General features: G+C 40.9%; 3 protein-coding genes across 5 annotated transcripts; all 3 read right to left on the minus strand.

Annotated features, from left to right (window-relative positions):
• Nucleotides 1–334: 334 nt before the first annotated feature.
• On the minus strand, nucleotides 335–3,322 carry rbx1 (ring-box 1, E3 ubiquitin protein ligase; the record flags this gene model as incomplete). Of its 2 annotated transcripts, XM_080722935.1 has the most annotated exons (5): nucleotides 3,222–3,322; nucleotides 1,864–1,942; nucleotides 1,560–1,630; nucleotides 996–1,081; nucleotides 335–521 (listed from the first exon to the last, which is right to left on the minus strand). In XM_080722935.1, the coding sequence occupies exons 1-5, from the start codon at nucleotides 3,297–3,299 to the stop codon at nucleotides 509–511; spliced, it is 327 nt and encodes a 108-aa protein (XP_080579061.1). In that variant the 5' UTR covers nucleotides 3,300–3,322. The 2 variants fall into 2 exon arrangements, with proteins under 2 accessions (XP_080579061.1, XP_080579062.1); XM_080722936.1 differs by lacking the exon at nucleotides 335–521 and having other exon boundaries at nucleotides 992–1,081.
• A 4,404-nt stretch (nucleotides 3,323–7,726) lies between these two features.
• Nucleotides 7,727–14,828, minus strand: chadla (chondroadherin-like a; the record flags this gene model as incomplete). Its single annotated transcript, XM_080723231.1, has 10 exons — nucleotides 7,727–8,024; nucleotides 8,140–8,306; nucleotides 8,763–9,115; nucleotides 9,814–10,150; nucleotides 10,482–10,747; nucleotides 11,146–11,384; nucleotides 12,535–12,680; nucleotides 13,048–13,203; nucleotides 14,142–14,336; nucleotides 14,700–14,828. The coding sequence occupies 10 exons, from the start codon at nucleotides 14,826–14,828 to the stop codon at nucleotides 7,727–7,729; spliced, it is 2,286 nt and encodes a 761-aa protein (XP_080579357.1).
• Nucleotides 14,829–16,131: 1,303 nt separating this feature from the next.
• LOC308282539 (ran GTPase-activating protein 1-like) lies at nucleotides 16,132–24,780 on the minus strand. Of its 2 annotated transcripts, none has more exons than XM_080722917.1 (16): nucleotides 24,711–24,780; nucleotides 23,509–23,633; nucleotides 23,204–23,331; nucleotides 22,576–22,635; nucleotides 21,900–22,079; nucleotides 21,453–21,587; nucleotides 21,072–21,230; nucleotides 20,553–20,666; nucleotides 20,217–20,316; nucleotides 19,899–19,983; nucleotides 19,408–19,537; nucleotides 18,386–18,502; nucleotides 17,713–17,818; nucleotides 17,425–17,513; nucleotides 17,003–17,124; nucleotides 16,132–16,699 (listed from the first exon to the last, which is right to left on the minus strand). In XM_080722917.1, exons 2-16 carry the CDS (start codon nucleotides 23,621–23,623, stop codon nucleotides 16,618–16,620), a joined length of 1,722 nt encoding a protein of 573 aa, XP_080579043.1. In that variant the 5' UTR covers nucleotides 23,624–23,633; nucleotides 24,711–24,780; the 3' UTR covers nucleotides 16,132–16,617. The 2 variants fall into 2 exon arrangements, with proteins under 2 accessions (XP_080579043.1, XP_080579044.1); XM_080722918.1 differs by having other exon boundaries at nucleotides 16,964–17,124.
• Nucleotides 24,781–25,577: the final 797 nt, after the last annotated feature.

The following is a 25,577-nucleotide window of genomic DNA, read 5'->3' on the forward strand; positions in this document are numbered from 1 at the left end:
ATACGCCTTCTAATAACCAGCTGTTTGTATATTCCCCCCCCCCCCTCCCTCCCCCCTTTTCACTGAGAACATTCCAAGATTAATTTACTCATCTGCTGAAACAGCTTCAGTTGCTGTTGAAAACAGTTTTGTACAAGACATGACTGGCAACACTGCTGCTAGGTATCATGGAGAAACAACTGTCAAGTAGGGCCCATACAGCCATACTGTATCAGTTGGTACACGTTAGCATCTTGCTTGCTACCTCCTTGGTTGCTAATGAAAATGTGTCACAGCCAGGTCAAATAGGGAAACAGCATTATTATTACATTGAAACCAAACATGTATTGGTAGATCAGATGTTTATTTCTTTACATTTTACATACAGTGTAGTTGCAAACCAAACTTAGAAAAAGTGTTCTAAATCTAAAACTGGGGTCTGAATGGGGGCCATAAACTGGAGGGGAAAAACAATAAGGGTCTTGACACGCAGAAGGTCAAGAAGTGGTCCACAGACCTTTGAGTTAGGTTAGTGTCCATACCTGTACAGGGGGAGGGGAGGAAAGGTGAAAGAGGATGCAGTCAGTACAACTGTTCATACATCATATAATAATCAGTTTATATTGTCTGTGGGCAAGAAAATTAAACAGAGCATTTGAACACCATAGACTATACTATAAATACAAAAATTATAATTATGTCATAATTAGTGAAAATATAAAATCTACAAGCTCACATGCTTGCAGATCTGCCATTTTTACTAGTTTGGGTCCCAGGTAAACGTATAATCTCTTTTGTGTCTTAACCTGAAAAGTTTGGTAACCACTGCCAAAGAGGACTACCATTTAATCCAGTAGTGATAGCATGTTCGACCCACTACAATATTAATCAGCATTCCCCATTGCTTTTAAAATTGACTTGATTTTCATATTCATACACATTTGCATTAGTACAAAAGACTGTACTGTACACAGCTCACTTCCCCACAATGTGATAGTATAATGAAATAAACTCACTTCTGAAACTCCCATTCCCTGTTGTCTAGAGGGCACACCTGTCTGGTCTTCAGCCAGCGAGAAATACAGTGGAAGTGGAAAGCGTGCTGTGGGAGAAAAAGTAAGACATTAACTTTAACTAGAAATACTGTTCCTACGAAACAGTGTGGGCTCACATGGAACACCATGTATGGGCACAAAGATCTACCCTTTGGCTGCTCCTCATTGGCTCAGGGCCCTGCCTTTGTTTGTAGTTGTACTGTCGGTCACTTTTTTTTTGGAGAATAACCTTGGTCTATAAAGTTTTGGTATAACATACTGATAAAACATACTATACTGGTCTGAAGTGTTGTTATTTATATCAGGTCGCACTTGTTGGTGGTGATGTCACCAAGAACGCTGCTCCTCATTGGCTAAGTGCCCTGCCTTTGTACTGTCCGTCATTTTTTTTTAAACTTGACCAATACAAGGCAAGGTGCCTTGCCTTTCAGAGAGCCCACAATAAACATACATTTTCACCACAATCATTAACATGTTCGGGTTAATGAAGGAAGGAAATGTTTGTACACCATCAATCTCACTCACATTGCAGACACCCCAGGCAACAGTGCACTCCTCAGATGTGGCAGAGGCTTGGTTGGCCTGGCACTCTATACCTGAGGGAAAAGAAAGAGGGAAGGGTCAAACTCAAAATATGGTCTGAAAACGAAAATATGGTGTCATAAATACAACTTAATAGCTACAGCATTATGTGCAGAAGACCAAACTTTTAAACTATTCGCTGAATATTGAAAAGTAGGTTTTAGAGGAAAGCATCAAAGAGAACTGTTAATCAAAGATGACACTTCAAACCCAGCATCAGCTCCGCTAAAACGTAAAGTGAACTCACAAAGGTCCATGATGTGATTGCGGCAGATGGCACAGTTGTCCACAACAATATCCCAGGCCCACAGTGCCACAGCATTCCACTATTTGAGAAGCAGAATAAGAGAAAAATACATTAACTAATGTGTCAGACAGCACAACAACAGACCCTAGCATACGATAAATAGAATGGATCATACACAAACAGTCTGAGTAGCCTACATTTACTGGTTGTATATAGTCCTTTGTAACATGTAGTACATTCTTGCGACCATAGGTCGCAGTTTACTGTCAGAACCGGCACAGCTTGCTTGACCGTATGCGTCCATACGGGTAACGCCTGACAGTGGTTCCCCTGACAAATCACTGTGACATCACAGGTGACATCACAGTGATGTCAGATACACAGCGCAGGGATAATGCCTACAGTGATGGTTCAGACAGGGATCTCTCCATGTATGGGCATAAAAGGGATCGTAGGGCTGTGATGTGACATGGGAACCACTTTATGCCTATGTATGGAGATCCCTGATGTCAACAATATTAAGCCCATATCTAACAGGACATCATATGGGAATGCCCATATATGGAGGAAGACAGCCCATATCTGTGTGGCTGGTACAGACAGGGATCTCCATGTATGGGCATAAAAGGGATTGTATATATGATGTCAGATGTGATAGACGTCATAGGATTTTCACATAACGAATAACTGAGTAAGCATGTTTGGGGTCTCACAGCATATCTCCAGCCTCAGGGCTTGTCGCCCTGATGAGTCATCTATTACGTTCGTTAACCAATGGGTTTTATTTAGTTTTACACACACACACACACACACACACACACACACACACACACACACGATAAGGGGCTTTTAAATTTGCCAAGGGGAAGCGGCTAAAGCTAGCACAATCCCATTAATTAATTGTCTTACGTCAGTGTTGCCACTAGTGATATGAAGACATGCAAAACAATAAGCTTTACCAAATGTACGTCTCGATGTTAAAGTATCATATCGGGTTCCGGGGTTTGTATGCATTCACGCGAACTGATGATTCTTTTTTCCCCCTTTTTCATGAATATTGAATACTACAAAAGGACCGTAATGCGCTTTATTGTTGTCAAAATCGTTTTAGTAGACCGTGTATCTGAACTGTACTGTCCCGTACAATTCCTATGCAAACTTCTAATAAAGTATTCAATCAATCAATGTGCACGTTCATGCTAACATTAACAAGCTAGTTGAAGTTAGCACGCTAACACCACACTGTATTCTTGGCCACGCGCAGTTTGTCAAGACTTGAACATCATTGTTCGGCACATGAGATATTCCTTTTCCCTTTGACATAATTACATTAAATAAAATGTTAAAACAAACTGTACCTTTTTGACTTCAAAACGCTTCTTGCTAGCTCCGCTATTAGTGCCGCTTGGCGTATCCACATCCATAGCTGCTGCCATCTTGGAAACAATATTCTGCTCTCTTAAGAAAGCAACCAATCAGCGTGGAGATACGGGCCGGAAACGCTAACACGTATTTTAAAGGGATGTTGAGATTACATTTTCGGTCGGCACATTTGCTCTGGTGCTTTCTGTTGTTAAATTGAGATTCGGCAGACAGTAGACGTGCACTTTCTGTGATATTCATGCACTACCTATGAATATGCTTGTTGTTGTTATGAAGCACCTACCGGTTGTTGTAAAGAAAACATTAGGTTCTACCGAGATTTGAACTCGGATCGCTGGATTCAGAGTCCAGAGTGCTAACCATTACACCATAGAACCGTTGAAACATGGCTACATGTTATGATGTATATAAATGACATATAAAATCCATATATTCGGATTATTATTAGTATTCAGCTGTATTAAGTCCACATTTTAAAAATGTGCATGTGTTACACATAAAAGAAGCAACAAACAAACACAAATCGCACATGTTCATAGAAGGTACGCTATCCATGAGCCGTCTCATAAACCTGCCTACTGCTGCCATCTATTGTTCAGAAATGACATTACAGACTATTTTTGATACATTTAATACTTTATTAGTCAGAAATGTAAGCATGCGATACAGTCAGACATTAAGTATAAAAGGATTACACAAAAAGGTCCTGGGGACTTCCATTGTGGTAGCCTACTATGTATAAAATTCATCAACATAGCGTACAACTATTCTGTTCCTTGATAGTCATTTAGCTCATTCGAATTCGAGCACAAAAGATAACTGAACTGCACTCTGTCGAGGTGCCAACTTGCTACCTGTGCACAAGTGGCGCTCACCACTGGCGATGCCAGTGACATCACCACTGGCATGCTGGTCACTCATTGCCAGAAATGCTGGTCCCTGATTGGGATACAGGCTTAAACAAAGAAGGACACCGACATACATACCCAGCTGATCGCAGTACTTGCACGCTCTGCTGGCGCAAGTAACTAGAACTGCACTCTGTCTAGGTGCACAAGTAGACCATATATGGCCTACTTGTGCGCCAGCAGAGAGCGCCACGAGGTGCGCTCACCACTGGGCTGGCATCACCACTAGTCCATGGGCCATACGAGTTGTCGGTATCAAAAAGGTGGCAAAGGTTATCATGCATTTTATAAAAGCTCTATATCTGTAGATTATATTTTGATATGATAACCCTTTCTTAGACACAGCTAAATTGGTGTTATCAGCCTCTAGATTTGTTGTCCCATTAACTTTACATTACAGGGAAAAAAAAGCAAAAAATGAATTTGCTTTAATTAGCATATGAGGGGTCAAACTAGGGGGTTTTCATGATGCTGAATCCATTGCAAGCATCTGTTTTGCACAAAAAACATTCATTGGGCTAAAAACTGTCCCACAAGACTATGGTTTAGTGATGAGTCATCACTTTTCACACTGTTGTGGGGGGCGTTTTAGCCCCACGGATGTTTTTCGTGCAAAACAGATGCTTGCAATGGATTCAGCATCATGAAAACCCCCTAGTTGGACCCCTCTTATGCTAATTAAAGCAGATTCATTTTTAGCTTTTTTTAGCTGGTCAGCAGGACCAGCTCTTTAAACAGATGACATTGTCCTGAGACATTCAGGGGACCTAGGGGACCTATTTGCCGATTGGCTGTCCATGTCACATGGTCACCGAGCTCATGATCCATTGGCCAGGCCCTCCAGACCTGTACTGCTGTAATGAAATATTTTGTCCAGCAGGGAGCACCATTCCTTCACACTGAGGCGGTGCCTGTGGCCAGCCTGCTTGTGATAAATGAAACAGAAGAAAAGAGAGGTCTATACTTGAGTAAAAGTACAAAAGTATTGGCATCAAAGTACAAAATGTTTGTATGATTGCTTGTAGATCGGCTATCATTCTTTGATTTTCACAAGTCATTGTTGACATCATCATCCATTTAAGCTTTATAATTAGCTTCATACTAACATTAACATTATTTTTCTTCTTTCAATTCTAAACGTAGAGATTAGGTTATGAAAGGAAGGTGATTAGGTGATGAAAACTAGCAAAACTATAGCAGCCATTCACTTTAATCAACGCGATGCATCCAATGTAATTGTGATGAGGATGTCAAACAAACGTTAATCACGTCGTATTTAATTATACTTCATCTGTTACAGATGATTGTCCAAATAAACCGTACGTTATTTAAACTGCGAGCCATTTATAGACAATATGCAGTGTTGCCCTGGGCATCGTTGTAGGCTGTAGTAGGTGATGTGTCACACCATCTGTATACCATCTGCATTAACATATGAACTGAACGAGTATGCAAGTTGTCAATGATTTAACTCTATGACCATGATATGGGCTTTGGTGTGAAGTCATGAAAATATCGTACCCTACACAATTTACAAAAGCAACACAAAGTACATTCATTGATGAGCTGCTTCTTCCTGTCATCTGATCAGTGTCCACACAGTAGATTAATTCGAGTTGCATTTTAATATCAAATGAAACAGAGCAAAAACGATGTGCTGAATGAACCAATGCGAGTCTTTGAGAATTACAGTTAGTATCTTCACAAATAATGAGCACATTTCTAGAGACACGGTAACACATTCATTGTACTAAATGACAAGAAAGCATATATTTAGAACGATATGTAGCAGTGAAATACCACAAGATTTTGGAAAATGCCTACAATCAATACACTTATTTGAACACCTTGGTTACATTAAGTTCTGCATAATGCGTACTTTCTGCTTTTGGTACATTTTAATACAAATACTTTTTATACTTGTACTCAAGTATCCTACATTTTGAATACAAGACTTCCACTGACATTGCAGTATTGCATGATACTTAAGTAAAGAATGCGAGTACTTTTCCCACTACTGCCTAATAAGCATGCTAGTTTTAGTAAAATCAGACATCACAGATAGATTTATAGAGTAATAGGCTATATGGCAACTGCAAACTTAGCAGGAGTCCTCCAGGCTATGGGGGAAAGTAGCTGTTGGAAAAAGTACTCAAATGTTTTACACTTGTTTTTTTTAAAGTATCTTAAAAGTATCAATACTGCACTGTAGATACTCAGTTATAAGTAAAAGTCACACACACACACACACACACACACACACACACACACACACACACACACACACACACACACACACACACATACACGGGGGGGGGGGGAGTGACAAAATTCATAGATCTAGAACACAGACTTCATAGATATAGAACACAGAATATGTACAGTACAGTGAGGTACAGTATACAGTACAGTAAAGTACAGTAAGGTAATACGCAGTTATTACTGTTGTTTGAGCACGCCCGAGTTTTTTCAAAACTTTTTTTTTCCAAAAAACATTTTTTCCAAAACTTTTTTTTTTTCAAAAAACATTTTTTTTTTTTTTTCAAAAAACATTTTTTTTTTCATCTGACCAGCTTATATATTGACTGTGTCAATTCTTGTTTCCTGTAATGTAAAGTTAATGGGACAACAACTCTAGCGGCTGATAACACCAATTTAGCTGTGTCTAAGAAAGGGTTATCATACCAAAATATAATCTACTGATATAGAGCTTTTATAAAATGCATGATAACCTTTGCCACCTTTTTGATACTGACATCTCGTATGGCCCATGGACTACACTGGCGATGCCAGTGTCACCACCACTGGCATCACCAGGAATGCTGGTCCCTCATTGGCTGTTAATGCTGGTCCCTGATTGGGCTATGGGCTTAAACACACAGATATAAAAAGCTAGATACCTCCCTCCGGTGGAAGGGGTTGGTCAAAGAGAGCTGGCAAGCCTCCCAATAACTCTATGCAAGCCTCCAGAATTCTGAGGCGGGGCTCTTGGGAATTCTGAAGGACGCTTCCTTGTGCGTCACAGAATGGGAAGCTCGGTAGGCCAATCAGATGCAGGACTGGCAGGACTCCCTCTTTCCCATTGGAGGGGGCAGAGTGCCTTCCGCAGTTCCACAGTTACGCACTTCCGCCAGCGGTGTTTGACCAGTCGCGCCAATGAACTGCAGCGGCGGAGGAGGTATCTAGCTTTTTATATCTGTGCTTAAACACGGGCAGACACCGAATCCGTCCATACACAAGGAGCCGAATGCAGTACTGGCGCACTCTGCTGGCGCAAGTAATTAGAAAGGTGCCGTTCTGGGGAATTGCAAGTGTGGTTGCCCATTTAGATAGGGTAAGGGTTGACCAATCCTCAAGCTTGCACCACTTCTCCATTGAAAGTCCTTTCAATGGACTTTTGGGATTACTGTAAAATGTAAAATAATGCATCACTCCTCCATTGAACTCAATGGACTTATAGAGTTTTAGGGTTACTTTAAATTAAGTACTAGTCTGGTTGCCCTGTAGGCAACCACACTAACTATGGAAGCAGAATATATGAATACATTCCCATACACCGTTCTATGTCTTTATTACAGTGTCTTCTTGTTGTTTTTGGTTAACGGTGGTACTTTAGGGTCTCTGTTGTTTTGGGGAGGCTTCCCTTTGATCCTTCTGGCTGGTTTGACGTTGACTGGAGAAATCTTTACAAGAGTGGGTTTGGGTTTGTTGGCTTTTGGGGCCCTGATGACTGTTACTGGCTCCTTGTCAGGAGGGGAGGTGTCATCTGGGCAGGACTTGAAGACGACGACATCCCGGATGCTTTGACCTCTGAGCTCAGGAGGATGACCGCAGGTGGCTGTCACCTCCAGAGTTACATTCTCCATCCATCTGAGGAAGAGAGGGCATAAGTTAAGTAAGTAAGTAAATGAGATAGCAGAGAAACGGTGGTATAATGTTGATTGGCCTGTAACCCTCTTCAGGAGCAGCTGGTAAATATAGTGACCTGCGCAGCAGCAGCAGTGGACAGTCACACATCAAGGGGTTGTCCTGTAGGTTGACCATCTCTAGGCTGGTGAAAGGCCTTAGATCAGGGACATCTTCTAGCTGGTTCCCTTGCATAGACAGAACCCTCAGGCCAGAGTCCAGCCCTGCCAACGAGTCCCTGGACATCTAGTCATGAGATTTTGGGTATACTGTTATTATTAGTTGAAGAGGGGGGAGGAAGGGGGAGGAGAGGAGACAGGAGGAGAGGAGAGGAGAGGAGAGGAGAGGAGAGGAGAGGAGAGGAGAGGAGAGGAGAGGAGATATGTTTCTCAGATGTTTTGGTTACATCAGACTTTGTGAAACCATGCACTAGCCTGGAAACCAGATGAATCTGCCAGTGCAAAAAAACTGCCCACAGCAGATTAGTCTGACCCACTCGGTTGTGATAGGATTTTACTGACCCTGAAGTTGTGGCGCAGCAATCAGGGCCCGGTATGTATATATGGGGTGGGTTTATCAACAGAGCCATTTTCATTTTTATCTGCCCATACAGAGATTCCAGACTACAGTTATATTAGTCTGGCCATGCCAGGGTAACCTTGCACTTGACTAAACAGTAAAATCCTGTTAAGGGTTACTTAACTTCTCTATACCCATCTCCTCCATGTACAGCCTTCTCAAGCTGTTGGCTACAGGTTGGAATGCATGTGGTCCCACCCAACGCATTGAGTTCCTTGATAGGTTCAACTCCTCCAGCCTGGAAGCCTTGGACAGAGCATTGGTGGGCACTTCGGTAAGCTTATTGGAATCCAGGTGAAGTGTTTCCAGGTAAGCAGAGTCAAGGGCATCATTGGCGATGGCTGATATGGTGTTATTGGTCAGGTAGAGCCCTCTGAGGTTGGGGACCGATGAGGACAGCAAGCCAGCAGGCTCTAGTTTGGAGATGGCATTTTTCTCCAGGTGTAACACAAACAAAGCAGGCAGGGTCACCAGAGCTACAGGAAAGAGAGCAAATGAATAAACTAGAGAGACGCGAGTCACACTTTTTAATTCCGGCTTACCATTTGAATTTGACCCATTCAAATTAATTCGCTAATAGATTGGAGCTCTCTGAGTCAGACCTTTCTCCCTTTTATGCCCATATATGGAGATCCCTGATGTCATCAATATTAAGCCCATATAGAATGCCCATATATGGACATACTGTGTCAGTCTCATGTGGTCTATGACATCAGACTCTATGATGGCAGTCATCTCCATATTTGGGAAAACTTTATTTTTTGCATTTTCCCATTCAAGACAATGGAGAAAATGAATTCACTAATAAATGTATATATAAATTAAACTATATAATCCTATCTCTTAGCAAAATGGAAGCACACGATTCCTGACAAAGCCGGTCGAATTTGACATATGGCCCAAGTGCTTGCCACTTAAACTTTGGGAGGAGTAACGTGGCAAAATAAAGTTTATCTGGAAAGATGGATGGATGGAAGAAGAAAGTCAGACAAGTACTATAGTCTGGTTGCCCGGTTAGGGCAACCACACTAATGACAGAAAGAGAGACAAGACAGGCAGGCAGGAAGACAGACAGAGACATGCAGATTGCAGACAGGCAGTGACTGAGATTTCAGTAGTTTGTTTACTAATGTGTTCTATATGTCTAGCCAGTCCTGACTGAGTGGCAACTGACCTGATCCTGGAAACGTGGCCAGCCGGTTCCCTTCAATGTGTAGGTAAAGGAGACCAGGAGCTCCTGTGAAGGTGTTAGGGCCCAGAGATGTGAGATCATTGTCAGACAGATATAAGTAGACCAGACCTTTCATTCCCCGGAAAGCACCACCATCGATCTCATGGATTTTACAGAGCTCCAGGTGAAGGGACACAACCTGGCTGGTGCTGGGGAAACTGTTGCTGGGGAGGTGGTGAAAATGGTTGCTACGGAGATCGAGGAGCTGGGTTTTGGGATGGAAGCCCCGTGGGACTTTGGTGTGACCGCGACCTTCACATGTGGCATGGTGGGCTTCAACCTGAGAAAGATCATTATATATATTTTATATATAGTACGTTATTATTGCCTATTTCTCTATAAATAACTCAACACCTGAAGTTCTGCAAGGGGGAAAAAATAAATAAATCTAAATAAATAATGGCCCTTGAGCAGAATGTTGAGGGCTGACTCCTCTTGAAACTCAATGGAGGTGTGGGTGTGAAATGATAAAAATCTTCTAAACATTTACAACAGTATAATCACCAAGAGCAAACGCTAATTTACTTTACCGCATTGTTTCACATTTTTGACATTTTCAGCAGCAACACTGTCATACAACTAAGTAGTAGTATACATTAGGCTTCACTCACATCACAGTCACAGTTATCTGGGCACTTGACTTTCTTCTTGGGCTTGGCTGTGGGCAAGGCACTTTCTCTCCTGTCCTCTTGCTCTTCAAACTCCTGCTTTAGCGTTTCCTCTCTGCTGCGGCAGCGCAGCTCCAAAGGCCCAACCGCATCCAAGGGCTCATCTGAGAGATGAGCTGGCCCAGAGCAGGCCCCCAGCAGCTTCACACGACCCCGCTTGGCCCACAACTTCAAGGGCCTCATAAAGCAGTTACAATAGATGGGATTGCCTTTGAAAAAGGGCAAAAATAATATAGGTACTAAATATTACTGCCAGATTTCTTTTTCTTTTACAGAAATAAAAGTTTGCAAAAAGCTCACTTGTAGTTACTTTACACATACTGTAGATATAAAGACACAATTTCAGAAAATAATCAACACTAATGCTAATAGTCTTACTGGTACTAATACTAAAACTAATATAATGCAATTAAAAGTAATACTAATAAGGAATGAGACAAAGATAAAGCCCCATGAGGACTTTATTCAGCAACAATGGGGTGATGGGGTATGGGGCACTAGCTTAGCACATTTATAGAATGTGCAATAAAGCATGGCCATGTATACCAATACACATAATAGCAGTATTGCACTTTGACAACTTTAAACTAGACAAACCCAGTCTTACCAGTGAGGTTGAGTCGAGCCAGTTCCTTGGGGCCTGAGAGCGGCTCCAGGTAACGTAACTGATTGTGGCTGAGGTCCAGATGGGAGAGAAGAGGAGCCTTGTACAGGGCTGTGTCTGAGAGGTCCTGGAGGGACATGTGGTCCAGGTAGAGGTGTGTGAGTTTTGCCATGGAGACAGACTCCTCCCCCAGGTAGGTCATGGGGTTATAGCTCATGTCCAGGCGTGTGACCTCTGTGAGTCTTGAACAAAGGGACAGAAACAAACAAAACAATATAGCATGCATTGCACATCCACTCACTAAAAAACAGGAAATGGGTAGAGGTCAGAATCCAAAAACGATAAAGTCCACACACTAGATCATGCTCCAAGTTTAAAATGTTTTGGAATGTAAAAGGAATAAAACACATCGCACTTGTATCCATATACGGAGTTAACTTGGATCAATGGGTTTTAACAATATGCTGTATCTGGGACATTATAACTATATGATAGTTGGTCTAATTATACATTGTTTCAACGATGGCAAGGTCTTTGCCCTATTTTGTTGTTGTTGCTTTTCTGTAAACTCTATACTTTCAGCTAATAAACAAAAAGTAAATAAATATGTTGGAAACAGACTATTCTTGATGGGACAAACACTGCTTCACAATACAATACTCCCAATGAGTTTACTGCTGATAGTGTGAAGTGAAATCATATTGCACATTGACCTTTATTTTTCCTATGCCTTTTTTCTATTTTATCCCTGCAATTCTTTATTTTAATTCCTTTAAATTTACATTCAATCTTTTAATGTAAAACACTGTGAATTGCCTTTGTGTATGAAATATGCTAAATAAATAAACATGCTTTGCCTTTCCTAAGTGATTCCTAGATTGTGTGATTCTATGTATTTGTTTTGATAACCTTTTCCATTATTTTCCTTTGTATGTCTCAATAAGAAATAGAATAATGGCTGTACATTTAGAAATGTTTGTTTCCTTCACTTTCTTTTCTTTTTTTGGTGTGTGTGTATGTCTGTTTAGCAAAATAAGGAAGCACTATTTAATGTCTGATTTGAATATGTATATATTTATGCTGTGCTTGACAATAAAAATATTTGAAAAAGGAAATAAAAGAATTGCTAAACAATACGTGGTTGTTGGTTGTACTGTATTTGTTATCATAATTGTCCATACACACATGCTTACAATAAAATGCTTTAAAACAAATCAGGAGCCAGACTGTGTTCCACAATTTGCAAATGCTTTGTGGAATAGTTGTCTGGCTACGGGAAACTATATTATCCCTGACACCACATCCTTTCTGTCCATACCTTCCTGCACTTATTATCCTTGCTTCCTATCTCAGTGTTGTCCTTGCATCCTATCATCCATGTCCATATTGTACCTGGCCATGCACTGAGTGGGGAAGAACTGCAGCTCATTGTGCTCCAGACTGAGGCGTTGTAGGGTGAACAGCCCAGCGAAGGCCTCAGTGGCCAGGTTGTTGATAGAGTTATAGCTGAGACGAAGCCACTTGATGTTCTGCAGGCCCTATAAGTAAAGGTAACATAGGGTTAGGGTCAAGCATGATAGATAATAACTGGTGCATACTGAAGATGCATCTCTTTCTTGAGTTTGTGTTGTTAAGAATATTTTTTCAATATGCTGAATGTGTAAACCTGTGACAACCGCCCTGGGTAAAACTCTGTTTTTGTTGACTGTTATGCAGAGCTGGATGGTTAATCAACATCAAAATGTTTGAATTTGATTGTTATGCAGAGCTGGGTGGTTCATCTCTCAACATACTCTGTGCCAATTAAGTACTGAAGTTTCAGTATTTACTGAACTGTGTGTATATGCACATTTTTAGAATGGTATGTGCCCCCATCTAAGTGTATTCATCCATGTATCTGTATACCTGGAAGGCCATGTTGGGGATAAAAACCAGCTGGTTGTGAAAGAGAGCCAGCATGTTGAGGAAGCCCAGTTGGGTGAAGGCTCCAGGCTGGATCTCCTCTATACGGTTATGGTCCAAATGCAGCTCCTTTAAGGAGGAGAGGCCATCAAAGGCTTCCTGTTGGGGTGAGGAGACAGCGTATGGGTGTGGACATAGACACGAAACACATTATTCCAAGCTGATATGGAATTCAGAGGCTGCATTTATATTTGTAGACGGAGACAGTATAACATGGGGAAAAGTCTAATGTTACTCTTCCATTGATACTTTGTGGAGAGTGTATTAACTTTTTGTTTTGTTTCCTGGTATGGCTCATTATCATTGGTTAATAAGAACAAACTCCATGAAATCGTTAAAGTATCCTGCAAGATAGCTGGGGTACGACTTAAGACTAGTATGACAGCAATGTATTAGGATTAGGTATACTTTGGAAGGGGAAAGCTATTGCTAGGGATAGAATGCACCCATTATACAGTCAACTCAATACCGTTTTCTACTGTTGACGGATTGATGGGCCCTGCCCTGATGTACTTGAAAAAAGAGAAAAAAAGGAAAAGAAATACCGTTTTCTACCATCAGGACGACGGTACGATGTACAAATGTTCAGGCTAGGGCTTCAAGATCATTTGTCCCCACAAGTATAGGACTTCTGAACAAACTGTGCATAAAATGTGTAATGTGATGCCTCTTGAACTATGACTTGGTAGCATATTCTATTTTCCTCAATGTAAGAGATGAGCTGTGTAGTATTGTCAATATATTGTGTGATCTGTCTGTGTATTTGTGTTGTGATTTTTTTTAATCCTACATTTTTTGTATCCTGATTGGTACAAAATGAATTTCCGCAAGGACATACATATATAAGAGACAGCTATAAAGTATAATTCTAGTATCAGCGGATAATTCAGTTGAGACAAAATCTCAACATATTAGAATGGCTGTTTATTATAATTTAGGCTTTTAGCAGATCCACAAATTAGATTATATGTTTATCAAAGTTCATTTCCACCACTCTATGAAATGTAAAAGGCCTGAATTATGTCTCTCTGTCTGACCTGATATAGGATCTCAATATTGTTGTTGGCCAGGTTGAGAGAGACCAGACGTCCCAGGGTGCGGAACGCTCCCTCCTTCACCTTCATGATGTTACAGCGCTGTAGGTTGAGGTGGGTGAGGTAAGGCGTGTGCAGGAATGCCCCCCTAGGGAGCACCTGTAGGTCATTGTTCTTCAAGTCTAGTTTCACTGTGATCTGTATAAGACAGGAAACGTATGGGCAAAAATGCAGAAAGGACGAAAGTCTTGTTGAAAACAAAGTCTCATGTCCATACTGTACTAAACTGAACAGATACAGGTGATTCAAGGTTCCTATGATGAAAGTGCAAGGATGTGGCAAAAGCAGATGGGGTTTGCAAAAAAGAAGTGGCAAGGCAAGGCAAAGTGTTTATTCAACATTAAACATTAAGACAGTTCAAAATAGACACATTTAGAGGACATTAGAAAATAGTCTTAAAAGATGTTTAGATTAAATAAAACAGGAACACAAGAGAAAAACACAAGCAGCAACTCCCATGCACAAAACAAAAACAATATTTATTTATTTATTTAGCCTTACCTCATCTATGGTTGGTGGAACCTCAATCAAGTTCTTGCCAATACATGCGACAGTGAGCTTGGAGTTATCACAGATACACGCCTGAGGACACCTTCCTGCTTCTACGGGCATGCTGTGCGCCAGAACCATCAATGACACTCCAAGCAGTGACACAGTGAAGAAACGGAACTGTCCCACAGTAAAATATTTTACAAATACAGCACCAGCAACTGAATGTGTGATTTATACAGGACAAACACAACTTGCACATCAAAAGTTGAATGAAAACCGTAAGACTCTTGGATTGTTTTAAATTCCCTCAAAAACATTTGCTATAAAAACTTTTTTCAGAGAAAGGTCTGGTTAAAGCTGTGAAGTGAATGTTAGTTTATAGTTCATTGTATTTGGTATTGTTTCAATCCCATACTGAAACTACTTGTCAAACAAATGTGCTTTGAAATGTTACATTATTAACTAGTTTTCCAACTAATCTGGACTATTTGACATTGCCATTTAGTTTGCAAAAAATGCTACCATTAAAGTAAACCTTACAACACTCACCATAGCGAAGAATCTCAAGGTTTCATCCACTGCGCAATGATAGAACTGCATCAAATACAATGTTTACAGGAGGCAGATAAACTGCAGTGCAGACTCCACTCCTAGTCCTAACATAATGGAGAATGGGCGCGTTCAACCCATAGGGTTCAACTGTGTTGCGTCTTCACGCACAGGTTCGACATGGCATATCTCAGCGGGCTGTAGGCCACGCACAGCTTTGACAAATTCTTCTGTCATGACCCCTAATCCCAGCCCCCCCCTCTCTGGTCAAATTAGCACCGTGGCAATACAATTTCTGTCAGGAGCCAAATGTTGGCCTAAGTGGGACACTTTTACATTTGTAGGGGATATTGTAATTTATGTGAACATTGTATTTTGTAGGCTATAGACATCTCACAGCACATCCTACAATATACTAGCATTTGCCTACTACTAGGCTATATAAACAGAATTCGATTCTTGTTTGGATTCTGAAACCTAGTGTTCATCAATAAATCTAAACAGAAGGGAAGGCCATGTTTAGATGCAACGGTTTTAAATCTTTCGAGTGCAAGACTTTCCACCTTTGTGTCATCAACTTCTATTTTGTAGTGAGGATGGGTTTAATCTCACTCTCACATCAAATGTTGCACAAAGCACTAGAGAACAGAGAAGACAGCACACACATTCTAATCTAAATTCTCATTACAAATTGCGACCTAAACCATTGGTTGATAAACAACAATTTGTGTTGTCTGAAACAGTCACAGCATAAATGTCACTGGATTGAATGCCTGGCAGTTGTAGATCAGTTGAATGGAACCAGCCTTTATTTTGGTATGGCAAAATGTATAGATATAACACTTTGTACTTATTTATTTTTCTTTTTCTTTTCTTTTTTTCCACCATTAATTTTATAAACACTTTACAACAATAGAGGTAAATGGTAAACATGAAATAAAAGAAACAGCTGATGGTCATAGATTAATCCCTGTCCACAAAGTAAAGAAATACGAATTGTAAGTAAATTTCCCTTGTGTGTGGTATGATATTTCAGTCAGTCCACCCAGTAAAGCCACATTTCATGGCAAAGAACACAAATTCTGAGTCCGTATTCTGCTCAATAATTCTCATTCTGCTGGAAGGGCAGTGCTCTGGCCGATTGTGCTCCATCCTTTGAGTGTGGCTTTGCTCCATGTGTGCTTCAGGTTTAGTCTCATTAACCATATTCGATCCATTTTCCTCTTACATCAAACTCAGCATGGCAGCCTGTGTGTGAATATAGGCAATGGGACTTTTCACTAGGTCCGTAGGTATGTAAACTATCGGTGGTTGTTTGGTATGAACTCATTCAGTTCACTCCAATAAATGTGTGCATTTGTGAGTCCTCTTGTGGTTCTCAGCTCTCAGACATGATTCTCCGTAGTGTGGACTGTAGGCTGATTCGGGAATTGTCACATGACTCCAGGGCCTTGCAGTCTCTGGATTACATAACACATATGGACAGTTAAACCATATATAAACATAAAATCAATGTAATTACTGACTTAACATCAAATTACCACAGGTACCAGACAGTAAAAAAAGAAAAGGATAGACCCATTCCCTGGTGCACCTTTCAACCACCCAGTGCCAGTGATACGATGCATTTCACCACTGCTTTACCAACAGTGAATGTAATAATTTCAGTTCATTATCAAAGAAGGTGGTTTGCTTTTTAATCTGAAGTGGGAATGATGGGGTACCTGGGAGCTGCCTGGTGTCTCACTCAGCCACGTCCTTACCGGGACATGAAGGCTTCCAGCACCGCCACATTCTCCTTTGGGAAGTAGTCCTGTCGCACAACATGCTCCAAAGCCTGGAGGTGACCAGGAACCACACGCACAGGTTTCACCTTGTCCTCACTCTGTCAGGATAGAGGATGAAGGAGTTAGGATGTAGAAAGGGGAAATCAAGAGAAAACGTGAGATGTTAGAAAATGGTCGAGTTGGGGACAGGAATGGAAAGGAAAGAATGGCAAGGAAAGTAAGGGAAAATGGTGAATAGTAAGGAAAAGAGGGTCAAATGTATTTAGAAAAACAGCTGGGAAGTCGTGAAGTGAGGATAAATAAAGACTAGAGTAACAACAGTGAAAGAGTCATGTAACCACACTATAATGACATGCCTGACATGTTTTCGCAAGACTTCATTTGACATTCAAGCATACCTTGATAAGTCCAAGGAGTACTAACAATGATGATACAAAGTTGTAACCTTGGAAGGATGGAGTAGCAAATGCTTTCTTTAGAACTGCATCTGTGCAGTAAGGAATACAATAAAAAAAGTCAAACAGTGGGAATTCATGTAAAGACTTAAAGTATAAAGTAAATGTACAGTATTTAAAAACTAAACAAAGAACAGCGCAATAGGTCAAAGTAATTTGTCTGTAGTCAACAACTTTCCTCCATGTCTCTGTGTGTACAGTAAACACATCATAAACACAAGCTACACTTACCAATACTGTCCAACACAGCAATCTTAACATCCTCATCATCATCTTTGTACACAGAGGAGATTTTGAGGAAGGCCTCTGCTGTCTTCATGTCATTGGATACATCCACCTGAACATGCAAGAAGGAATGTATTGATGACTGTGGTGAAGAATTCATGTCTACAGCAAAGCCTTTTCCTAAACCTTTGCTACTCCGTATACACTATAACCAGTGTTGTATTGATCCGGTCACGTGTGTAGACGCCATCCTGTATCTTTCACACCTCTCACACGCACGGACGGACATGCATCGATGTAAAACAACCTTTAAATTCACACCTCGACAACGTTTACATACGCTGTAGTGTCACACCAGGGCGGTTTAAAAAAGGAACAAGCCTGTATGCGTCTCAATAGACCATTGTCTGACCTGCTAACTCCTGTCATGTAGGTGTTAAGCGACGTGCTCGTGATGTCATTAAAATTGCGTCCCCCCCAAACATTGAATCACCAATACAACACCGAGTATAACAGAGCATCTATTGTCATAAAATAATGAGTTTATGCATTATTTGTAACTGCAGAGTCCTAAAGTTTGTGTGTGTGTGTGTGTGTGTGTGTGTGTGTGTGTGTGTGTGTGTGTGTGTGTGTGTGTGTGTGTGTGTGTGTGTGTGTGTGTGTGTGTGCTTGTGTTTACCTGTTGTTCAATGAGCAGTGCTCTCTTGTCCCCCAGTTTGAGTAGCTTATCAGGGGAAGGGAAACTGAGGAAGGAGGAGACATCAGGAGGTCGTGGGGCTGAGGGAGGTGTGGACAACTGACCGGAGAGAGACAGGAGCAAACATCACCATCAAACTAGAGCAGTAAAGAAACATACTATAAGATACTGTCTGAGATAATAATAACTAGCTTTAACAGATAATAAACAATGATTCTATAGTAATGACATTTTAAAAGCATGTACTGCATTAGCCTGATTTCAGACTCTGCGCTGAACTTGAGTCTGACATTGTCCCATTGACAAGAGATTTCAAAGGTGAGGGGATTTGAAATTCCCAATCACAAGAGATCTGGTGGGAGGGGTTGTGTTTGACTTGTGTGTACACAAAATTCCCCCCTCCCCCTCCCCTCTGACAGGCTTCAAACTGGTCGTTGTCTTTAATGCTAACGAGGTGTGCAATTAAGAGCTTTGGTTGAGCTCCCCCTCCACTGTTTCTGTTGATTTTCAAAAGTTAGACGCACCCCCTCCTCCGTCTTGCATTCATTACATTGGCTGGTGCGCCAAGATACCATAGAAAGAGGCGCGTCATATGACAACACCAGACCAAGAGAACCAGTCCGCTCAGAGAGTGGGCGGGTCTATGGGCTGGAGCCAGGCAAGTACTGCATAGCCCTGATCAAGTCATGTCAAGCTTGGTAGCTTTTTGCAAATTAATAGGAGGTAGTATTCAGGGCAGTGTTATCAAACATTTTCATGTGAAGGACCCCCAAATTGATATTTAGCCACAGGCCCCCATTTGAAGATATTGTAAGTAAGGAACAGGTTTGAATGTTTTGAATTATTCCACATTTTTCATAATTCAAGATCTTTCAAAAGTTTACAAAAATAGACGCTCTAAACTAGAAGCTTACAATGTGTTGTGTAGTAAACGTGTAGATCGCCCATTTTTTAATAGCTGAAATATTAAAGTCTTGAACTGATTGTCATCCATCTATGTTTACCTGGTTAACACCACTTTCCTCGTCGTCTTCTTCCTCCTCCTCCTCCTCCTCTTCCTCCTCTACATCCTCATCTTCTTCATCCTCATCTTCGTCATCTTCGTCATCATCTTCTGGTTCACCCTCATCATCACTGCAAATGGAAAATGAATATCAGTCATTACAAATAGCACCGGAATACTGATTTAATGCTAGGTGTATTCATGGCCTAGCATCCGTTACAATACAAATTTAATTAATGGGCTACAAGAGGGGCTACAGAAGTGGAGTAGAGTAATAAGAGTATGAAGCATCAAAACAGGAAGTAGATTAAACCGGATACATCTGCTTTCCAAGTGGCCACCACCTAAGTAAGTGTCGATACAGTATGTCCCTAGCTTAGTGTTACAATAAAAACAACTGCTCATCTTCAAATTAGAATTCTGTAAATCCAATGTAACCAAAACCAGTTTTTCGACTTTGACACACTGCAACTGTATATCTTATCTGTATACCTGAGGGATCCTAGCATATCTCCCATGTTCATACTGTCCATAACTTCTCTCAGGGCATCACAGCCTTCCTCACCTAGGTAGTTACCTAAAGACAGGGAAGGAAAACATGAAAATAAAAACACTAATGAGGCTGTGAATATATAGAATATCATAATACAGTGGTATGCAGTATTCAATGGGAAATGCATACCAACAGAATTACAATACAAATATAGACAGTAGAACATTTTCATAAAAAATGGGTATACTTGTGTATATACATAAAGCATGTTTAACTACTTTTTGTAAAACCAGAAAGGAGAAGTTTTGCATGAATACCATTTAGGTCTAGCTTCTCCAGCTGGGCTTTGCCCTTCACTGCATGTGCTACTGCCAGAGCAGCTTCCTCTGTGATCTCCCCAAATGACAGATTCAGCTCCTATCCGACGGATTACAACATTTATATTAGGAAAAAAGGGTTAGAGGACCGCTCCTGTTTTACCTGCCCTCTTCCTTTTTAATTAGAAGTTTACATTTTCCAAATATTAATTTATATTTCTACTGTATGTGTATATACACACCACCACATGACACACAATGAGCTCATCAAATCAATATCACACAGTACAGATACAATCAATATACAGTTGCTACAATGCTGCCACTAGTTTTTACCTTGAGAATAGGTAATCCTTCTGATACAGTTTCTGCGATAGCCATGGCTCCTTCAGATCGCACCAGGCAGTCTCCAAAGTTTATCACCTGGACATTGCGTAAATGTTTCAGGGCCTAAGAGGGATACAGATTTGAGTAGTTAAAAGGTTTGCAGTGATAAAAAAAGCTTTTTGCCCCTTTTTCTCCACCATTTAGTTGCTATGCCAATTATTTCCTCCCCACACAGATCATGTTTACAGTGGTTTTAACCTGCCTAGTACCTATACACATAGTAAACAAAAGAATGCTTAAACAAACAAACTCACACACACAGGAACATAATAGTAAAAGGTATATTTGAAAAAGTATTCCTCATTTTATTTGTTAAGAATAAGTGGGTTGATTTTCATCTTCAGCTTTGGAGCTCAACTAAGTGATTCACAAGTAACATGGACGTTTATACATCCTCATGTTTTTCTTTACAATATCATCAGTTAGATTACTTCATATCAACAAAGCTGGTCTCCAGTGCTAACGTACCTGCCCCATGGCGATAGCCCCCCTCTTGGTGAAAGTGTTGTCATTAAGGTTGAGGACACGGAGGCTTGGGTTGTGCTGCATGGCAGTGGCCAATGCTGTCACACCGCCATGGTTGATGCCATTCTGGGGCATGTGCACCTCCTCCAGACTGCCCATCAACTGGGAAGTAATTAGGTCAATTATAACAAAGTTTATACATAGTAGGTAGATACACTACAATGTAGGATTCTTTTTTATTAACTATTTCTGTATGATTAGACAGGAAATTGACAGTCAATTACATGAAATAACAGCAGGTCACGAATATTGAATGGCTCAGAGGACTGCTTGATCTTTAAAAGAAAATCCAAAATGCAGGTAGTGCTCACTGCTCAACTCTACCTGGAAGGCCTGTGCCAGAGCTGTGGCACCGTCGTTCTCCAGTCGGTTCCTGCCTGCAATAAATACCTTCAGGCGGAGGGGGGCACCCTCAGCACTGGACTTTTCATGGCACTCTGTCAGTGCAGCAGCCAAGATCTGTGGGGGGAAAAAAACTGTATTTATTAGGGGTTTTAACGGTTCACAAAATTCACTGTTTGTTCAAAACGATAGAGTGGTGCCACGGTCTGGTAAAAAAAATTAAAACAGCAAAAAAGCTCACATCCCAGTGAAATGTACTTTTATTTTTATTTATTTGTAATTTATTAAAACTACTAACACAAAATAAGAATGTACGTTTTTTTACTTTGAACAAAGATGGAGCTAAGCAGATGTGATAAAAGTATTTCCATTCACCACTCTCTAACCACAAGCACAATTCACAGGGATTGGAAATGGTTGGTCTCTCACCTTGCCTCCTCCAATGCCCATGCCACAGTTGTTGAGCCGCAGTTCTTGCAGTGTGTGGCAGGCAGAGCTTTTAAGCAGCTTCTCAATGCCCTTCACCCCGTCAGGTCCAAAAGCGTTGTCACTGAGATCCAGAACAGTGAGCCTGGCGCCTGCCATCATCAAAGCATCGCCAAGAGAATTCTAAGAAAATGCCACAAGAATAGCAGATTATGAAAAGGGCAGAAGGGTGGGGGAGGGACAGATAAAGCCACATATTTTCCAATGTTTGATGACTGTTCGCTTTTTGTCAGGGTGAATGAAGGTTGAGGAATAGTGCCGTACATCAAAGTAGGAGATTTACAGCAGAGAGCATAGCTGAGAAAGCTGAGGGTTTCAACAAAGGGAAGGCCTTCAAAGTCTCATTTCTGGTTAAGATTGATCAGGCACCTCAGCAGAAAAGATTATGAAAAGCCTGAAATTAATTTAGCTGCTGTCTCATCATGAGACAGCAAGTGTTTTGACTGACGCACCCACGTGCACACACACAAAAGTGTGACACCATACAATGGCTTTGAAAGTGTATCATAATGGGGTAATATATATATATTTTCTCAACAAATAGAGGACCCTTTATCCTCAATTCATGTAATAATATAAGTCTACAAATGGTATGAACAAATTAGAAGCAGCGTCTCACCAAGGCTGCAGGGATCTCAGAGCGTAGGCGTCCTGTGAACATGTCACTCCAGTAACAGCACTGAAAAATAGAGTAAAGACAATCCATATCCATTCGCTTCACATGGATCACATGGATATCCCAGGCCAACAACATACCCAAGCCTGGTGCCATACTAAAATATGTGATCCTGTAAGTAAACTTAAAATTAGATTTTCTTAGTTTAGATATTTTTGGTAATTAACTGGCACTGCCATATGTCCTAGACTTTTATCAGGGTTGTAACAATACATATACAGTACATGTACCAACAGGCATTGCAATACAAACCTTTAAAGTAATTAATTTTCTTCTCCATGCATATTCAATCATTTATTTTATGTATCTTGTACAGTATATGTACAAGTTGTCAAGTTCATGTTTATTGTGTGCAAGTATTGTGCTTCATGGTTTATGCCCTAATGAGATTGAAATGTCCTTTTTTCAAATATTTAAAACCTTCAGTTGTTTATGAAATGTCCTTTTTTCAAATATTTAAAACCTTCAGTTGTTTATGAAATGTTCTACATAAACTCAAGTAATGTTCTACATAGACCCTGAATGACGGCTTTGGCAGCAACAACAATAATATAGGTGAAAGAGAACAAACCTTAAAGTCCTTCTTGGTCTCCAGGGCCTTAGCGATGGCCTGTGCTGCCTCCACCCCGATGGTGTTTCCCTCCAACCGTAGAGCCTGTAAACCCTGGAACTCCTTAATCTCCTGCACTATTTCCTCCACTGAAAAGAGAGGGCAAGGTAGGTGAGGCCCAGGAGATGGAGAGTAGAAAGGGTTATAAAGATACCTACTGTGTAACTGTCAAACACTGTCATCCAAATCACAAAAACAGTCATCCAAGTCCTATCTACATATATTATCATTTCTCTTGTCTCAATTGTGATGGATGTTACACTCACCAGAAGCAGCATTATCCAGCTTCCTCCCTTGACCTTTGTAGCTCAACTCTCGATCCTCCTCCACTCCAGCCTTGGCCAGAGAGTCGGCCAACTGTGCAACAATATCTGTCGCCATGTCAGGACATCTAGACAAGACATTTTGACTTAAATCATCTTATCAACACCATGGTTGCCTACTACAGTTCCATTACAAGTCAAGAATGTAATGGAGGGGAACTGACTCTGTATTCCTAGATATGTAATATATCAAGGACATGGTGTAATAGGGACCGTACTTATGTTCCCCAGGTTCTATGTTCTCCAGGTTCTTACCACCTAACCTACCCCTAACCCTAACCCGATCGCCAAAAGAAGTCTGGGTTTCCGAGGCTACCCTAACCCTAACCTCACTTTAACTAATGCTGTGAGGTGGGGAACATAGAAAGGGGAACATAGAACCTGAGGAACATAGAGAGGACCCCGTGTAATATACTATTATGGTATGTAATGCTATCTGCAAGCAATTAGATGCCCAGTCTTAAAAACGACATAGGTATCCTTTATCTCCCCAGGGACTCGGGGAGGATTACTAGCCAACTTTCTAAGATTGATTGATTGATTGATTGAATACTCTATTAGAAGTTTGCATAGGAAACCTTAAGTACAGGATAGTTAAGTTAACTAGTAGGCCTACAATGTCAACTAAAAGGATAAAGACCATAAGAAAGCTTTTAGGCGTGTTTGCATTGGGGTCCCTTTGTGCTCAATTCATCCAAAAACAAAAAGGTGAAACAGCTGATAATGCTGTTTCCATAGAAGGCTGTCACTTGCTAACCGGGGACACCATTTATGTCGCTTAAAAATACAAATCAAATACTATTACCAACCAAGAAAAACAATTAAGACGACAAATACACGTTGTTGAAGACTGTCACTCATCAAGCCCCGCTGAGTAGGTCTACTACTTTCACAATCCAATTCATATTTGCAAGTTAAAGCACCACCAGCCACATTAGTATGTTATTATTTAGCAACGTAGCTAGCTCTTTGCTAACGGGAGGATGTTTCCTCTGTCTGTAGCTAACGACTAGCTAGAACGTATGATAATCAACTTCAAATGCTCTACACACATTTATGAGAATGATACATGTAATTAGCATTTTCCTAAATGGCTATCACCGTACAACAACAGTCGTGCACACACTCGTGCTGTGCTAACTCACACGCTCCCGCTCGTTCCTGATGTTCAAAACTCCTGTGTGTGTATTCACTGTACACTGTGCAGCAACATGCAGACAGCTTGACGACCACAGACGGGGAGGATCATGGGAGTTGTAGTTCAATGTAGTTCAACGTGGATTTTTTTTCCCTTTTTTTTTGGTCAGATCTCTTTTTTTTGGTGTGCGTCTTGCGAAACAAGTAAATTACCCGGAAGCGTTTACAATCTAACTTGCCAAATTCTGATTTAACAAAGAGTAAAAGTATCAATTACTGCAAAGTAGAGATATCATATACAGGCCATACAGCTGTTTAAACAAGTAAAAGTCCGGAAATTCAAAATGTACTTGAGTAAAAGTGCAAAAGTATCAAAATGGTACCAAAAGTAAAAGTACTCATTGTGCAGAATAGGCCAATCCCATTTCAAGTTTTTAAACAATATTTGCCTCTGAGATGTAAAGTGGAGTAAAGATTACTGGTACTGAAAACCGGAAATACTCAAGTAAAGTGCAAATACCCTCAAAATTGTACTAGTTAAATACAAGTACGTACGTAAGTGAATGTAGTTACTTTCCACCAGAGGCGTCAATTGGGTATGGCAAGCTATGGCAGCTGCCATACCTTGCTACAGGGGGAAATAATAAAATGTAATTTTCATCGTGCCTGTTGCTAAGGTATGGCAACATGACTGGTGTCTTGCACGCGCACGAGGGCGCGCGTGCAAGACACCAGTCATGTTGCCATACCTTAGCTTTTTCTGAACCGACGCCGCTGCTTTCCACCAGTACTGCCTGCTGAATCCAACTGCCTCTGAGACCCGTCGGCATGCAGAGCAGTGAGGGCCATGTTTCAGAACCATGTCATGAGAGCCG

The sequence above is a fragment of the Nannobrachium achirus genome (assembly GCF_963921795.1).
Source record: "Nannobrachium achirus genome assembly, chromosome: 4".
NCBI classification, from domain to species: domain Eukaryota; kingdom Metazoa; phylum Chordata; class Actinopteri; order Myctophiformes; family Myctophidae; genus Nannobrachium; species Nannobrachium achirus.

Bases quoted from the DNA above. Each gene is read 5' to 3' on its own strand.
- LOC308282539 (XM_080722917.1), bottom strand. From the start codon at position 23,623: ATGGCGACAGATATTGTTGCACAGTTGGCCGACTCTCTGGCCAAGGCT. The intron at 19,984-20,216 runs GTATTCATGCAA...CCCTGTCTTTAG, and splicing joins GGAGAAGCTAGACCTAAATG to GTAACTACCTAGGTGAGGAA. The intron at 19,538-19,898 runs GTATACAGATAA...TTCCATTTGCAG, and splicing joins GATATGCTAGGATCCCTCAG to TGATGATGAGGGTGAACCAG.